We start from the raw sequence: 19579 nt of genomic DNA on the forward strand, positions 1-19579 counted from the left end.
CTACTCTACCATTATGTATTATGTATCTGTTGCCTTATTTTGATATATAAAATGAAATGCATGTTTAATATTTTCATTTGATCAATTAGATTTGTATAAAAAAGAAAATGTTATAGTGAGTACTGTTGATTGATGTAATGTGAGTTTTAAAATATTTAGTTGCTCATCAATGACTATATGTACCAGTTAATTATTATTTATTTTGTAAAATTTTGCATATGTTAAAATGATTCAGTATGCTTATTTGTTCATACTAGAAGAGGTTATTGATAGGAATTATTTGCTTTTCTACTGGATAACCATTATTACTCATCATTTTCTTATTATTTTTTTAGCTCAAAAACTTGCAATTGGAGAGGCAGGTATAGAATGCAAGTAAGGATCATTTGGTGGGTTCGATAGATAACCAGAATCTGTTACCTAGTGAGTACTGGGGCTATATCCCTTATCGACGTCAGTTAGTTCAAATTATATTATAGATTTTGGGTTGAGCATAAGGACTTTTGTTAGAGGGATGAGTTTCAATAAAATCCTGTATATTATTTATTTTCTTCGCACTCTAATCTATCTTAAGTTGTTAGATGTATATAGGCTTCCGTTATTATTTCCATGTTGTATATATATAAAGGATATAATGCATATTGTTTATTAACTAAAACAGGTATTTAGTACTTAGGAATACTAACATAAATAGATGAAACTATGCCAAAATTTTGAGACACCACCTAATACCTCGAGATTTGACATGGGATTTTCTGTTAGTATTTCGGAGGCGTCACAATAACATCATAAATTTTTTAAAAAAAATTATTTTGATTGGTTGTCTCTCCATGTGCCTATTTGATCGGTTATCAATTGTCACATAGAAGAAAATTTCCAACTTCGAACTTTGAATTCACAAGTATTTGAGCCTTCCTTTATAATGAATTCAATTTGATGTGCCCAAGCCTTGAATTTGAGACGAGTTGATGATGTAAATTTGATGAAATTGAGACAAAATCTCAATTTAATAATCGAGAAAATTTGGTAAATTGAGAGAATTTGTAGATAATTATGGGAATAAAATGAGATTAGATAGAACTTTGATAAATTTAGAGAATTTGTAAAGAGTTGAGAGTGGTAAGTGTTTTGAGAAGTATGGGGTATTATAATGTTAAGAACATAACATAAATAATGTAATAATAATAAATATAATTTTTTTTGTATGTTTTTTAATTTAATGAAATTTGGGTTCAGGTTGACAGTTAAGGGGGAATTCAAAATATTTTGAAAATTTTGATATTTTTTTCAAAAGTTCAGGTTTTTATCAGTTCTTTAGGGTTCAAGCTGATTTTTGAGGGGTAAACCTAGACTTGAACAGATTTTTATCAGTTTCGATCTTATCTAAACCCATTCGAATTTGATCCAAGTGCGATTCACATTTTCAACCAGGTGATGAGTTTTAGGTAAAATGTACGTCCCTAGACCAAACTACATTTTTTTTGCATGGTTTTTCATTCTTATGTAGGTTTGTTACCAAATCACATACTTGACCCACACATATGTATACACATGAGATGTTTGTTTTGCCTTTCTACTCAATAAAATTTGATTGATGCTTTTTATTCATACTCTTAGCTCTAACTCTAAAGATTTTAGGGCTACATACATGAAATGGTTGTTTCTATGCATTTACGTTTTATATGTTGAGTTCCTTATCTCGTTGCTCAGTTTACTGCTTGATGTTGTATCTATTTGTATTACCATGAACATTAAATTGTAAAATGAAAAATAACCTAGGGGATTTGTTAGATCACCCATTTTGTGTCAAAAAAGATATTGTCTAGATTGGAAATCTTAAGAGTATCTTATTATGCCACAAATGATGGTCCAAATAGGCCCTGAAACTCGGTTGAATACAATGTTCTATATGGTTTTCATTGATAGCAAGTCCGATCTTCCCATATTTAGTTTTATTTACAAATCTATTCTAGATATGTCACTCTATCCTCATTAAAGGTGGGAGAAAATCTAACGTCGAAATCCAAATTTTGTTTATTAGGAACCTACTTTGTTTCCTCTTTTGTGTTATTTTACTTCATGACTTGTTTGATGTAGTTCTCAAATCCATAATTTATTAGTTATTTTTTTAAGAATCAATCAAATATATACAAATCCAAGAAACTAGAAAATTGAACTTTAATAAGGTTAAGCAAAGAAATTTATCCAAATAAAAACCTTGATTGCCTAAATCCCTTTCCGAACTAGGTGATTCTTGAATAGGAAATTGTCGAATGAGGTAACATCCAAACAAACCCTTTAACTTTTGCGTTTCTTGCCAAAAATGAAACATTACCCACTATGCCAAGTATTTAAATTTCAAGATTTTTCGTACTAATAAAAGTAAAAATTTCTTGGAAGTTTCTACAATTTGTTATAAGTCGAATATTCTAGGCGCCTCTTGGCATTTGCAGAGTTGTATAAATTTGAAGGTCCTTGGCCCCATCTAGCATACACAAAGTTACATAAATTTCTCTTTTTTTTGTCTATCTGTTATGTCTTCTTGGGTTCTTATCTAACTTTTCATAAATTTTATTTGTTTTCTTTGCTTGATTTGTTCACATGAATAATCAAGCCACCAACGGTTGTAGCTCGAAAAATTGTTTTTTTAGTTCGAAAATCACAACTCAATCATGGCACCGAGAATTTCATCTTTGTCGCTCATGTTACAATTTTATGAGTTCTCGAGCTATGGCTCCTCAACGTGAGTTGCAAGCAACAAAAAGCCATGGCTCACAGGCCTTTGACCGTCACCAAAGCGTCCACCAACAAGGAGGAAGTCCGGATACCCTCACATTGGGGGTATCACCCTCTATCATGCCACCTACTCACCAGCAATCACTTACGCCAATGGGCATCAATTTGAAGAGATCAAGGGAGGTGTTTGAAGGTGTAAAGAGCCCTGAAAATACTCTTGAGGAGCCTAATTTGACATTTAAGTTCTGAGCCAATATTGTAACATGGGGGTTTGTTGACTTCTATTGTCGAGCATTGTTCAATCTATCTAGATATGTAGTTTCACTTTAGGTTTAATAAAATAAAAGTGTGATTTTTAATAAGTTAGAGAAATAGTTTTTTTGGTATTTTTATATGTTTATCTTCGTTTTGTTAGCATAATCTTATTCTGGTATTTTTCTATAAATTCGAGTGATTCTAAGCATAATATTCATCACAGTCTGTGTGAGATATGGAGCCATATATACTCAGTACTTCATCTTGTGAAGGAAACTTAGTCGATAAATATAAATCGCCTATGATCAACATTTACCTTGTGATCAAGGGTGATCTATACAAAAAAGGAGAAGCTTATACATGCTTTATGGCCTCAAGAATTATTTTTGTTTTAAAATTGAGGTCACTTTAGCAAAAGATTTGTATTCAAAGATTGCCCTAATAATATGATTCATATTATAATCAGCTTAGGTATAATAGCAAGATTTTTCTCTGTTTTTTCTCTATTGTTTTTTAATTTTAATCAAATTGTTTGGTGAATAACAATTGTGGCAAGCAAGTTTATTTGGGTAAGATATTAATTTGTATTTTTTTTATTGAATTTCGTTACTACTCAGTCCTATTTTTTGTGGTATTTTTCTACAAATTTGAGTATTGGTTTGTTAGGTGAATTTGATATTGCACATGTTGTTGCTAGATTACATTTGATTAAAGTAGAAATATGTGTAATTGGGCTTGTTTAAGGAGAATCTTTTATTAATTTCCAGGGATTTTAATCACAAAACATATGATCGTCACTACAAAATATGATGCTGTTGGAGGTGGTTTTAAACTGCCTCCAAAATCATGAAAAACGCCTCCAAAAGGTTTAAGGGCAGTTTACCAAAACGCCCACTATAGTGGTATCGCTAATAACTTATAGCGACCAAGTAAAGGCAGTTTTAAAACCACCTCTTACTCTATACATTTAGCGGCAGTTTTAAAACTGTCTAATGTATATGATTTAAAGAAGGATGTAATACTTTTAGAGGTGGTTTATATCTGCATACAATTGTGTTTTTAAAATTAAAAAAAATACCCAATTGTTGAAAACTACCCCTAAACCTATGTTAGTTTTATGAATGACTGATTTTAGACGGTTCAAAACCGTTCCTAATATTGTTAGAATATTTTAATAAATTTTCATTTAAAAAAAAAACCCTGGACTTATATAAAGAAAGAGAGCTACTATTGGCAACCCAAATTTCTCTTATCACACATCAATTTCTTAAGAAATGCTATTGGCATATGAAAAAAATAATATCCAACAAACAAAAATAATTTTTTATGCCTCCCCAAACTAGAATATTAAACCATTTACCTCAAAATCCCAAGGATCTTTACTTCCACCTAAATACAAGCTATTTAGAATGATTGAGGCTCACAGAGCTTACACGATTCCAAGCATTATTTGTGCCTGAAGAAACATTTGAAAATTAAAAAAAATAGTATTTTAATGCTCTTTTAATATCTGGAAAATATATGAAAATTAAAAAAGATTGAATCGTCGCTTATAACAAATAATATAGTTCAATGGCAAGAAAATATCAATGCATATATGAAGTAGTTTAAAACCTCTCAAAATGGAGAACTCCATGTGCCTCATTTGACCTACGCAAAGCAGTCCATACTAGCTGCACAAATTGAACAAAAATGCACCCAAGATAAGTTGTAAGAAAAAAAGAAAATATACAAAAATGCACCATCACAATCAGTTGTGAAAATTACAATTAAAATTTCTAAATTTGTGTTTGACACCATAAGATCTTTGGTTCTTTGTGATAGTTTGCCATACTTCCATTGGATTGTCTTGAGATACCCCATGTTTTCAAACTGATCACATTTCCCTTTGACATTGGTCTACTATGACAGACTACGAGAAAACTACTTAAGTGCCCTCATTCTCAACCTTTAGTGAAAAAACCTTGATATTTCTATAAAAAAATCCATCCACTTCACGTTCTTCAACCTCTAGGATAAATTATTAACTTATTTTACCTTGTCTTCAAATTATTAATGAATCCTTGAATTTTCTACCCAAAAAGCAATTGTCTTATACTTTTCCAAAATTCCCATCAAGTTTGTTTGAAGAGGGGTAGGTGCAATTCCAATTCCATGGTATTGACATTTTTTTATACTATCAGTAATTAAATCTGGGTCCATGTAATTAAATAAATTAGAAAACTTCGTCTATTAGTAAACTACCGTCGAGGTCTGAAAGATGATGACAGAGAGAAAATTGTCGAAGACTTTTCTGGAGAAGATAAGAGAAGTAGAAGCTAGAGAATTCAGAGAGTCCCTTGCCCACATTGGCCTGCCTACACACCACCCCACTTAACAAGGGTTGAGTCCCCATTCTATAGCATTTCTGAGGATCCACAGATAATGAAATTGTAACTACATACCATGATACCAAGCGGGAAAAAATTAGCTGAACCATATACATATGCAACAACTTTCTTAACTTTTTAAAACTTAATATTCATAGAAGAGATGATATAATTGCCAACAGTCCATGATTCTTAAACAGGCTAGATCAAGTATATGAATACATGAGAATAATCCAGTGAACATGATTAGAAACCATGATACAAAATTTGGACACAAAATTCCATAAATATAATACACATGAATCATTTGGTCACCATGATATTGGACGTGAAAAAACACAAGAGGTGCTCATTATAAACAACCATTGACTGCTGTGGGGAAAAAATAATTTATATTTACCAAACTACTTGGAAGAAAATTACATTTAAGCAAAAGCTATAAGCTTAGTGGAAAGAAAAACCATCCCAATACTAATAGCAATGAGGACATAAAATTCTTCAATGCCCAAGCCCATGTTCTTTTGTACTAGAAGAACGGATGGGAATGCACTCCTTATATAAATAAAATACCACTTCATAACACATTATAACTCATTAAGACAAAGTTTTCTCAGTGAGAAGAAAATAAAGGAAACTCCAATGTTTGGATTCTAATAGATCTTCTTTCACAGGTATGGGATAATAAAATTAAAATACCCTCTGAAGCAAAAGATGGACACTACATAACAATAAATATTGAATTAGATAGGAATCATCAACCACATTAGTAACATTAAAACAGTGAACCCATAGTTCACTAGACCCCAAAACAAAAGAAAAATATAAAATCCACCAATCAGCTTGCTTTACTTCATATTACTACGCACATTGAACTTAACCATAGTCAACTAATACTAGTAATACTAAATACAGAAAACCACAATCCTGGGAAAATCCAACTACCAAAGGATCTTGACTTAAATATTCAAAAGGCCAACAAATTCTACAAGTAATGATAAAGACGCCCCAAAATAATAAACAAATAGAAACTAAAATCACATAAACATTATTCATCATAACATGGAAGAGTATGCCTAAATCTCCCAAAAGAATAGGATTAATAACATGGTTTTTCAAGTACAATTTGATGGGATCCATATTTTTGACTCGGGAGACCTATTTGGTGGGGCTTACTAGAAGGCAGGTTCAATGAAGCTTAGGTATGTGTCATGTATGGTATGTCAAAGGGGACAATTTCTACACAATTCACTTCCTACTCAAGTATTAAGAATACTTGTACTTCATTTAAAACAATCTTAGGCCAACAAACTATTATAGAACCTTAATGAATTGCATAGGCATCAATACCAACTGCCAACAAACTATGATAGAACCTTACCAATATGTATATTTAGATATGTCAATTGCCTTTAAGGAAACAAGCTCCAAAAGTCTGTCAAGAGTGGAAACAAGGAACTCAAGCTCACAACTCTTTAACCTGAATGAGGAATAAAAAAAAGTTGTCAATGAGAGAAGAAAAGAAAAGGAGAATAAGGGCAGAAGAAGAAACTCCAGCACTGATGTTTTAGTTTGGCAGTCATTTGCAGCACATGCCTGAAAGAAATGCCATACATACATATGTAGTATGTATGTAAATACTATATTTCTCCATAAAGGGAACATATTGAACACATAACAAGAATGTTTAGCATCATATATATACCTATTGGCATGCTCATTAGCAGTGATATCTTACATAGAGAAAGGGACCAATCGGAATAGGGTGTAGGATGTATATTACAGTGATATCTTACATCAGTTCTTATTATTTACATATGCTATTTGAATAATCTAAATGTTCATCTGCCAATCTATGTGGAGACTTAAATATTTGGTACTTATACGATAGTACTTTATGTGAACTAAAATACTTAAAATTGGAAATAAAGTACTCCTGGAACAAAAATAAAAAATAATTACCCTCCTATGATAAACTCATGCTTAATCATATGACACAACTGCAAAGGAAGCAGTATGAAGAACTGACCTTTCACCATCCTTGGCACAAACAACACATGTACTTGTTGGTGTAGTCTCATCCTCATAATAATGAACCTGATTGAGAATAGGTATCGTGTTAAAGTCCGGATACGCTCACATTGGGGGTATCACCCCTATCATGCCACCTACTCACCATCAATCAATTACGCCAATGGGCATCAATTTGAAGAGATCAAGGGAGGTGTTTGAAGGTGTAAAGAGCCCTGAAAATCGCTCTTGAGGAGCCTGATTTGACATTTAAGTTTTGTGCCAATATTGTAACATGGGGGTTTGTTGATTTCTGTTGTCTAGCTTTATTCTATATTTCTAGATATGCAGTTTCACTTTGGGTTTAATAAAATAGAAGTGTGATTTTTAATTAGCTAGAGAAATAGTTTCTGAAGTATTTTTTTACGTTCATCTTCCTTTTGTTAGCATAATCTGATTCTCGTATTTTTCGATGAATCCAAAGTGATGCTAAGCATAACATTCATCATAGTCTGTGTGAGATATGGAGCCATATATACTCAGTGCTTCATTTCATAGAGGAAGCTTAGTCGGTAAATACAAATTGCCTATAATCAACATTTACCTTGTGATCAAGGGCGATCAACACAAAAAAGGAGAAGCTTATACATGCTTTATGACCTCAAGAATGATATTTCTTTTAACATAAATCAGTTCAATTACAACAAATTTGTTTATTACAAAAGGCGCATTGTGTCATGGGGTGGTAAGCTACCTGTGGTTTTGGACGGCATCTTTCGAACCCAGCTCGGGAAAATTGCAATTATGCAACCCACTCCGGTTTGCTGCCACAATTCCCAGGGCGAAACTGAGCCTAAAGAATCGCCCGCATTTTTTTGTTATTCTTAAACTTTGAGAATGTAGAAAATTAATGGGTTACTATGAAAAATCTAATATCTTTTGGCAAGATGACCGACCTGCGATGACATGCAAAATACTTCTTATACCTTCTCCACACTTTTCTCCTTTGGGTTGGTTAATAAAACTGCGGAACATTAATTGTTCCTACTGTTATTCCCCTTTAAGAACGCTAAGCTGTGGAAGACTAGACTATTTTTCATTTTGTCCCATCTTTTTCATGAATGATATTGAGATGACTCCATGAAATATGTGGTTATCTCGAGAGTTTTTTCGCGCTTTTCTAAACCAGAAAGTAGAAGAAGAAGAAGAAGATGCCAATTAAATCTTGAATCAGCTAGCTCAACTAATTTTGAAAGATTTGGTCGTTGTGCCTACATGGATTGACACATTGGCAATCCAACAACATATTTATTTAGAGCAATTAAAAAAAGAATAAAATAAAAAAGAAATATTTTTCTAAGCTTCACCGAAAACTTTGAAAATGGACAACCACCAAACTCCAAAATTCAAAATTAAAATCCAATGATGAAAAAAAATTATAATTTTTTTTATGAGAGCCGTTCGGGTGCCACCGTTTTGGCCTACATGGATTAGAAGTTTCGCAATTGGCGGATTTTTTGTGAAGATGATCTGTATGATGAGGAGATCATCCTCACCAAAAATCAGTCCATTTCAAAACTTCTAAACCCATAAATAAAAAAATAAAAAAAATGATGATCCACGATTCTTCAACTAGTAAACATGGGGTTAGAAGTTTTGAAATGGACTGATTTTTGGTGAGGATGATCTCCTCATCACACATATCATCTTCACCAAAAATCAAACCATTCCGAAACTTGTCGGCCATACATATACCAAAATAGGTATCCATCTAAGCATCCTTTTTTCATTGAATATACTTTTATAAAATAAAAGATATATAAAACATCACCACCACCATCATCATTGAAGCCATGCCCAAAAACCCCAGGTGGACTAAACAAAACTTTTACGAGGTCGTAATTGGCTCCCAATACCATGCACCTAATTCAATCTGATTATAGTCAAACATTGCCGGATTGGATTTGATCCAATGAGTAAACAAAAGTTATGTAAAACATCACCACCACCACCATCATCAATGAAGCCTTGCCCAAAAATCTGGGGTTGATTGAATGAAGCTTGTTTGGATTGGGTCCTAATGAAATCCTATAACCTTAATCCAGACCCTGAATTATCAAATTGATTTGTGTCGTGTACCATTGACAACAGTAGCTTCTACAACATGATGATTTGACTTTTTCCCTGACAGTCAATATAGCTCAAGTTTTTGCTGAAAATTTTCATTTTAAGTATACTCCTATGGTATCGATACTATACCCCCAATGAATAGGTATCCCACCCATGGTTTTAAAACTCATTTTGACATCTTGTCTCGTCCGTGAATGAGTCATCTCGGATGAATTTTCTGATACGTTTGAGATGTCTCGTTCAACAATGAGAAAAATCAACGTGAGTTTTAAATCTCGTCTGATACATTGACTTATTCGTCCATCTTGTTGATGGGTGATACCAAGACGACTCAGGCGATACGTCTCAGTCTCAGACAAGTTTTGAAGCCATGATCCCACTAATGCAAGACGCTATCATTTATAAGATGGTGTAGTCAAGAAAATTTCCCTACTAGCTAATTTTATAAGAAAAATACTTTTCTTAAATCTTCGCTCTAGGGTCGAATCTTAAGAATTCATTTTTATAAAATATTTATAAGAAATGAATATATTATTTTTTATATACCAAAATAGGTATCCATTTAAGCTTCCTTAATCTCAACTTCATTCTTTATTTTTTATATAAATCGTTGACATAAACAAAAACCACACATCTAAATATTCAAAATTAAGAATATATATATCATTCTCCATTCGTCATTCCCGATAGAAAATCGTCGAAAATGATCCCAAGATTTTTGCAATGACAATTGGAAAATCTAACTACGGAAAGATGATGAGAAAAAGTAGTTTGGGTATTTCAAAAATATTATAATGAGAGATGTGCTTTAGGGACTACTAAGGAAAGAAAATTTTACAAAATGGACTATTCAAATTAATATGATGCCACCTAAGACTTGAGACTATTTAGAAAAGAACCCTTTTGCCAGGTTCCTTCAAGTAATTTTCCATCCTTTAAGTAATTTTCCCTAAAAAAAAGATATGATTCGAATAATAGGGATTAGTTGGCTCAATAAAGAGGAAAACATCACATTTTTTATTTTTTTTAAACATGGTATCTCCTTTAATAGGGTACCAGGACCCACTCCATCAGGCAGTCCACGGGACAGGTCCAACCCATGTTTACTAATTCATGACCACATGCACTACTCACAAACACATGTGACATTTGAATAAAGAAATGGTCCTCACTTTTGAACTCACAATGTAGAGGAGTAAACACTAGTTGTTTGTTTGTGTTTATAATAAAAATGGCAAATTTACTCCCCAATGGAATATGGGTGAACTCTTGAGTTGAACTATTCGAAAATGATAAAGGCTTATTGGTCAATCGTGCTTATTGCACCCTAATATAAGAAGAAAGAATGCAAATTGTTCCCTCGTGCACACCGATTTACTATCATTTACAATGATTTTTATTCTCTTCCTGAATGTTATACAATTTCAACATTACTACTACTTTTTAATGCAGAAATGGATCATAGAATCTGATGGAGTGGTCATGTAGAATTTCACGCACAGATGCATTTTCTAGATCAATTGATCTTTGTTAGAATCTAATTTGCAAAAGTATATGATGGCACGCTAACTTATTGTTTATGGTCTTCATTTGCTTCCATTGTGATATTTAAAAATAAATAAAAACACAAAAAATGGAGAAAATAAGTAATTAACTTGTATAAAGATAGTAAAAGAGAGCTGATCTTTGCACCCCCCCCCCCCCCAACTTTTACTTATTACAACCCAATCAAAAATAAAGAAATTAGGTAAAAGGTTGAAAATAAGTAAAAGTTGGGGTACCAATAGAAGCTCTCTCAATTTTTTTTTGCTAGATTTCTATTTTTTGGATTTTAAATTTTATATGAGCCTAATCATAATCATAAACAACTACTAAAATTGCTTGAACGGGTGTTATAAATTTTGAGATTATAATTTGAACAAAACCTTTGTAATATTTGAAGAGTGTTTTAATTTTTAATTGGGTGTGATAAATAATTTAAGAAATTGGGTATAAGAAGTGAAAGTTGGGATGCCAATAGCAGCTCTCTAATAAGACTGGGGAGTTTTACAATTTCAACCGTACAAGTTTATCCGATTTTGTCAAAGATATATTTGCATAAACACACAAATTCTACATCTTTGTATATAGTTTTTTTTTTATCTACATGTTACATAAATGGACCATTAGTTTTATCTTTTTCTTTTTCTTTTTCTTTTTCTTTTTTTAACAAATGTATTTTAACTTATTTTTAAACTCTATAAAACTCTAGTCTAAATTGATTTCAACTTGTTAATTAGGTTGTTAATGGATAATTGAAGATATGAACTCGTATTAGAAAAATCGGATATAACACGAAAATTTCAAATATCGGATTTGATTTTGGATATTTTATTATAATATATTTGAATATATTTCAAATATAGATTCACATGTTGATACATTCTATAAGATTTATCGTAAATAAATTTAATTTTTACATTTATTTTATTATATATGTCACCCACTTGAAATTGAAAATAGAGTTATTTTCAATTTGCAACAATACATCCATCTTCCTCCTTTAATTTCTTCGCTTCAAGAACTTTGAAAAAAAAAAAAAAAAGAGATGGATCGATACCCTCCTCCTTCGTCAACAGACCAGCATACTTTATAGATACCAATATGGATGCTTTTTAAGTTATATGGATATAAAAGTCGACATGGCCATGTCTCACAAATTCTTTAAATCAATTGCATAGTTTGATTCCACTTGTAAACACTAGTTCAAAAACTCGCTCTCTCTTTCTCATTATCAGTGTTGAATGTCCTCAATTTATTCTTAGAATCCATCAGATTTTGTTTCAATTATTTTGATTTTTCTTGATTCTTTGCTCAACCTTATGTCCAATCTATTATTTTAAATATTCCTTTTAATTCTTTATACAAAATCAATGATTTTTCTACCTAAAATTCAATCGTTTTCTACTTCCAAAAAATCATATCTTATCCAGAGGTTTATAAGTTGGAAGTAGATAAAATATTAAAATTAAAGAAGAATAATTTTATAAACGAAAAATAAAATAATTTGAGATGACTAGTTTTGAAGGTAAAAAAAAAATACGGATTTTAACCATGGGATTGAAGACAAGGCATTCAAGTCATTTTATTAGTTTATTAGTCCATCATGAAATAACTGCGGTCAATGGAGGTATCATGAGTTCAAATTTTGATTATTATTCGAATCCATTTATTTATTGGACGAATCAGATATTTTTAAGAGTCGTGCCGGAGTGACCTCATATAGCACATCTTGACGTGAAAGTAGATAGGAACCATAAATGCTTTTTCACTCGTATCTTGAGAAAAAATATTTATGATTCCCATACATTTTCACATCAGGATGTGCGATACAAGTAGGGATGTCAACAAGTTGGTTTCAATTCGGTTCCTATGAATATTATAATTATAACTACTATATTTTATTGGTTTTGGTTCTTGTTGGTTCCGATTCCAATTTAAAAATAAGTAGAATTGAAATCGGAACTATAAAAAATCACAAATACCCATCGGTTCCAATTCTTAAGAGTCGAATAAGAAAACTTATTTCTAAATCATTATAAATAAATAAAAAATTCCTTCTAAAAAATAACATATTATTTGTAAAATATCAACTTGATAACAATTTGTTCCACAAAAAAAGATGATTTAATGATTTTATTTTTTAAAATTAAAATTTATTACTTGTAAAAGAGATAACCTTGTGGATTTATCTCTTTTATAAGTAATAAATTTAAGAAGAAATGACCTACTTTAAGATCAAATATTTAGTTTATATGAAATTTGAAGAATTTTTTATCATATTTGTTAATTTGAAAATATAAAATAACCTTCAATCATGTATAATACAAAAATAAATGACAAAATAAATTAGTTCTCGGTTTCGAGTACCCACGGGTACCTATTAGATTGAACCTAATGATTTCAATTCCTATCAATTTGATTTCATATTTCAAAATTAGGATTTTCGATTTTAATTTTAGTTCGATTCCAACTAAATCGGTACCCATTGACACCCCTAGATGCAAGATCCAATATTGAGGTCACTTCAGTATTATTCTAGTTTACATATTCGATAAGGTAATCGAATTCAAATTTGTATACGAATTATAATTTTTTGAATTTTATTAATTTGAGTTGACAAGTACAGTTTCCCTAGTTTGAAACTTGGGCTTACACGCGTGTAAATGAGTCAAGCTTTAGTGAACTTTGTGCTAACCTCGTGGATTGCACATCCCACACATGCATGTTGACCTAGTGTGTATGCATTCCACGTGCGAGACGACCACCTTTAGCTGTACTGTACACGTCCCGTATGTCGCTTGCTGGGACCCATCATGGATATGGAGATAAGATCAAAGCCCTATATCACAACCTATTGGGCCAAGCCCAATATTATAAACAGATTTGAGTGAGATGGGCAAAAGTCCACTGAGACAACATAGATGACATGGGTTGACCCAATCATGTTTTGAGACCAAATATTAGACGCCATTTGTGGCTCATTTTTGACCTCTCAATAATTGATTCTAAACTTTTGCAGCACTTTCACGTGAAAATCAGTCTTAGGCGTTTTCCTCTGTCACTATAATAGAAAGTAGAGACTCAAACTGAAGGACTTCTTTGGAGAAGAAGAAATGTAAAAGGGTTGCAACAATAAAAATAAGATCAAAAGACTTACCGACATCCCAAACATTAATTTTGTTTATAAGCTTGTTAATGAGACACATTCTAGGGATTCCAAGAAAAATAGACCCTTTGAAAAGTTGTACTGATCCCCATGAAACTTTTGTTTTTTTCCTCAAATCTCAACCATACCTTTTGAGATTAGAGAAGTCTTTAGTTAGTGTGTGATAATAAAAGGTGAATTAAACAAGTTCCTCCACATTATAGTCATATTTCAGATACCTCTTGAATTTTCAAATTGATGACATGCACTTGTGGACGACTCGTCCTAGAGTGACTATGCAAGACACTACATTAGACATTGAGCTGACGTAGAGGTGTCCATAGAATTGTAGATGCTTCTCACCTGTATCTTGAGAAAAAGCATCTATGGTTCCACACCAGCACAGTGTCTAAGACATTATCTTGCACAATTTAACAATTTTTTTAAAAAAAAATTAGTAATTAATGATTAAAATACTATCAAATTCAACCTCTAATTGAAAAACACCTAAGATTAGTCGTCAACGATCTATCTTTTACCCTCATTTTCAATCTTAATACCCTATCTTCTTCAACCCTTAGACCTCATGAATAAGGTATAAGTTCTAAAGAGTAGAACAAAATATTTTTGAGTAAAAAATCAAGAGTTTCTACAAACATTGAAGATAATGGACTTTTGAATGGAAAAAATCTTGCCACAAGTTGAGATTCTTTATTTATTTATTTATTATTATTATTATTATTTTATTTTTCAAATCTCAATAACAAACTTGGATATTTTGAGAAGGATATACTTTCGGATAGAAAAATAAGGGTTTTACAAGACATCAATTATGAGATTGAATAGGTCGAACAGATTTTACCGTAGAAATTAACAAGAGTCGTGCTAGGGTGACACAAGATTTATTGTGCTTCTCACAAATCTAACATGGACATGCATACATAATCGTAGATGGTTTTTACTTGTATCACGAGGAAACACGTCTATGGTTACATGCACATCCCACGTCAAACTTGTGAGAATCGCAGTAAATACTTTTTGTCATTTCAGCACTTTCTAATTAACAAACGTACGGGGTTGATAATGAAGACAAGGGTAATTAAGTAATTTTACATTAGTCTCTCAAACAAAACATAAGTCAAGGGGGCATGCCTTCAATTTGAAAACAGTAGGTATCTCTAATATCGATCGTTCGAGGGGTTTGTCTAGATCAAACAAAAAAATCAAATACCCCTCGAAAAAATCCAAACAACTAACAAGAGGAGTAGAAGAAACGCAGAAAAGAAGCCAAAAACAACTCCACAAAAATCCAAAATTCCGACTTTTTTCGCAGCCACGAAACGCTTTCCTTCTACGTGTACAACTCAACTTCCACTTGATCTCCTCTCAACATAAAAACACGCATTTACTTCCAAAACCCGGAAGAAGAAAAAAATCTCACCCTTCTTGCCTCTACTCCTTCTTCTTTTTCTTCTTCAACCAGAAATCTCGGCTTCTTGGAGAATCGATTCTAATGGGTCCGATCGTGGCTTATCAGCTTGCAACGGGTCTTGGGGTGTTAGCCGGGGCGGTTATTGTGAAATCAGTATTGGAGCAGAAGCCCATGGCCGGGTCATGGCCGAGATGTCCGAGTTGCAATGGAACTGGTCGAGTTAGTTGTATGTGCTCGCGTTGGTCTGATGGAGATGTTGGGTGTCGAACTTGTGCTGGATCAGGTCGCAAGGCGTGTAGTAGCTGTGGTGGAACGGGTACGGGTCGACCCATACCAGTTCAAATCTCTGTTCGTCCTCCTAATCGTCCCTCTAACTAGATTCCTATTAGAATCTTAATTAGTTATGTTGTCCCAAATTTGGATTATTTGTATTTCTTCTCTTCTTTCGAAAACATGTAACAACAAACCCCAAAAATAGTGGAATATATCAGTCGAAATGATATGTGTAAGGGTCTTATAGTTAAATATTTTATTTAATAGAAGATTCATAGATTTTATTAATTTATTTGGTTATAGTCTTTGTAGAATTGTAGAAATGTTTCCTTACTATTTCTCTCATTTTATTATAAATTTATGATTTAAATTTTAACATGTATTAGTGGGTTACTCAATTAATCAAAAATTATGCTTGAAATTGAAATTGAAATTTGTTATTTAGATGTTTGTGTCAATGGGTTGTCAATAAATTATCGATATTTGGAGCCAAAATTATTTGAATATAATACATTTGTGTTCAACTAAGCCGATGGACTAAGAATTGATGCAACAGTCATGGAGTGGTACTGAGGTTCGGAAACCTTTTGATGTGTTTTATGTGAGGTGTACTGGAAGTCTGGAACCATAGTTTTAAAATTCGGTTTTTCATCTCCTATTGAAACAGATTTGACTTGTTCAAGATCCAACATTTATTTTAAAAGTGATTTAATTTTTATAAAAAAATATTGATACTTAGATATGTATTTAATTTTAAAGTAAGGTGGATTAATAAATGCTCAATCAATAATAATCTTATCTTATATCCATAACGAACATTCAAATAATTAAAAATTAGAAAACTAATTGACTTAGCCGTTTTTTCATGAACTCAGTTGAGATTTTCAAAATATTGAATGAGTCTTCTTCGATTTGAACCAATCAATGGGATGGATGATTTATAGTGTTTTTTTCGATTGCTTTCGTCATCCCGATAACGAACAAGTTTTAAAGCCATGACTGGAGCCACCCAATACTGTTGTTAGAAAGAATATGGCCTAAAAATTTAAATTAAATTACTATTGGAATTATATTTCTAACAAATTTTGATACATGTTTTCTTGTTGCATGTCCAAGGGAACAATCGGCCTATAGAAAAAAAAAATGTAACATTAGAGTTTCTTGGTCCACACTTACAATTGTGGATTACAACATAAAATCAGAAAAAGAAAGTATATGGAGGAGTGATATTGAAATTAGTAATGTGGAGAGACCTTTTTGTTCTAGTTTAATCTTCTCTATCTTAAGTTCTAATGTGTTAGAAAGTACAGGTAAGTTCAAGGGCGGAGTCAAGATTTTCTTTTAGTGGGGGCAAACTTATAGTTAATTGGAGGGGGAGGGGGCAAACATTGGAGAAAGATAAGGGAGTGGGGGCAACAGGATCAAACTAGACAAAATGTAGGCGTATCTCAAACTTAAGTATAACTTTAAGGGTATCTAACATGCCCAAAAAAGTTGAGTGGGGGCAATTGCCCCCAATGTCTCCTTACTAGCTCTGCCCTTGTATTTGGGTAAGTTCCTAATAATTTTTTTTAAACTATGTTTTTCTAACTAAAAATTTTTTACTCGATTTGTATGCGATTGACATGGCAAGGGCACAGAACAACAGATTTTTTTTTTTGGATACACAAGAAAAAAGATTAACGATTCTGTGCCCTTGCCACATCAGCCAAGCACATATCGAGAGAAAAAAATTAGGAATTAGTTCCTATTAATTAAGCACAATGAAATGTGTAAGACACATAAAACCATATGGCTATCAAGTAGAAGAAAATGCTTCAACGATCCAAATCGAAACTTAAAGAGATGGGCCCGTTAAAACTTTTATTAAAAAAAAGGTTGAACTTTTGACTAAAATAAATTATTTTCATCATAAAAATCCCACATATGAGTCGCAACCGTGTCCCATAACCTAAATTCAAGCCCGTGTCGTGCGTGTATGAGGGTCTATTTATCGTAGTCCTTGACCAACCACAACTTTATTGAAGACTAATAAAGTTGGCATTTAAGAATGTCGTGAACTTTCTTTTATTGAACAACAATGTGGGATTAAATTATAATCAAAGAAATGAGAAAATTATTTTCTTGAAGTTTTTTAAAACACTACATTTTCTTTATCAAACATGTTATATAATTTATCTACAATTTTTACTAAAATGAAGGCCCTACCAACTGTTCCATATGTTACCAATTTTCCCGACCAAAACCATTTATATTACTTGCACTTTATGCAGACTTCAAAATCAGAATCTTACGCTATTGAAGCAATTGGACTCAAAATTAGAACCCAAGAATATATATATATCTCCACTACTAAAGGATATTGGGTACCCATTTCTTGCATTAAAAATCAAATAATGATTTTCTGACGCCCCCATTTACACATGCCTCCTGACGTGGTATGTGCTACAACTATAGATTCTTTCCTTGGGATACACAACTACACTTATTTATGGGGATGTACAATTATGTATCCCGAGGAAATCTATGGTTCTAGCCCATGTTATGTCAGGTGGCGTGTGTCAGAGGGGGTGTAAAAAAATCACGACTCTTAAAAATTCATTGTAGAACATTTGCAATGCAAATGTTTTGTGATGAAATTCACAATTGCTTGGTAACCACCGGGAGAATCCCTTTCGAAATTATTTCTTGCGTTTGGTTGATCTTTGTAGTCCTCTTTTTTTTTTTTTTTTGGCAATGATTATTGTTAAAATAAAATGTGGAAACAATTTTAACTAATTCGGCCTCATTAAAGATGATTCAAATAATTAAAATACCCTTGTTTGTTGCTACATTAACATGCATGTGAATTTACAATAATATCACTATCAAGGGAAAGTAATCAGCATATTGGAATGTACAAAAATACCTATCATCAAAGAAATTGATTAAACTACGAAAATATGTTCAATACTTGTTACAATAACATATATGAATTTACACCAAAAAAATAGTCAGGGATACTTTTGTAAATAAAAGTTACTTTTGAAATTTTCATATGCAAGTAAATGTATCTTTGAGGGTTATTTTTGTAATTTTAATATGCATTTTAATGTATCGATCTTTGATGAGGGGTATTTTTATAAATTTATGTGGGTATTGTTGTAATAAATATTGAGGGCATTTTTATAATTTGATTAACTTCTTTGGTGAGATAAGGCATATTTTAGTTATTTTGATATACATAAGTTGGAATCGGATAATTTGCAAATGATTTGCAATACTTTTTGTGCTGCAAATTATTTGTTGAAATTTCTTATGAATTTAGGTGATCCATGCAAATTTTCTCCATACAAATCATTTGCATTGTGTAACCAATCACCTACAAAATTGATTTCAGAAAAATTATTTGGATCGTAGATGATTTGCACCAAACCAAGCATGGCCATCGAAACGAAAAAAAAGGGGGTGATTAAGTCATGGCCTTCCACATTTTGGTCAACCTTAGAGATACTTAGAACCATGGTGACAATATGCAAAGTCAAGGTGTTCAGGAATAATTCAACAAGAGAAAATTTCATAAAAAGTCAGAAAACAAAGGATAAATTAGAAAGAACAAAATAATTGTTTTAAGTATAAGAAACAAAAATGTATTTTATATATTAAATGAAAAATTAAAGTTAAAAATTACTAAAATAAAAAATAATCCAT

The 19579-nt window shown here is 32.0% G+C and overlaps 1 protein-coding gene across 1 annotated transcript; it reads left to right on the forward strand.

Moving 5' to 3' along the window:
* Nucleotides 1-15606: 15606 nt before the first annotated feature.
* LOC147398494 (uncharacterized) lies at nucleotides 15607-16181 on the forward strand. The gene has a single exon (XM_086447714.1). The coding sequence runs from the start codon at nucleotides 15698-15700 to the stop codon at nucleotides 15992-15994; it is 297 nt and encodes a 98-aa protein (XP_086303840.1). The 5' UTR covers nucleotides 15607-15697; the 3' UTR covers nucleotides 15995-16181.
* The last annotated feature ends 3398 nt before the right edge of the window (nucleotides 16182-19579 follow it).

This window comes from Akebia trifoliata, chromosome 7 (genome assembly GCF_017979445.1).
Source record: "Akebia trifoliata isolate Shusen 1 chromosome 7, ASM1797944v1, whole genome shotgun sequence".
Taxonomy (NCBI): domain Eukaryota; kingdom Viridiplantae; phylum Streptophyta; class Magnoliopsida; order Ranunculales; family Lardizabalaceae; genus Akebia; species Akebia trifoliata.

Coding starts and splice junctions, on each gene's coding strand:
- LOC147398494 (XM_086447714.1), top strand. CDS start 15,698: ATGGGTCCGATCGTGGCTTATCAGCTTGCAACGGGTCTTGGGGTGTTA.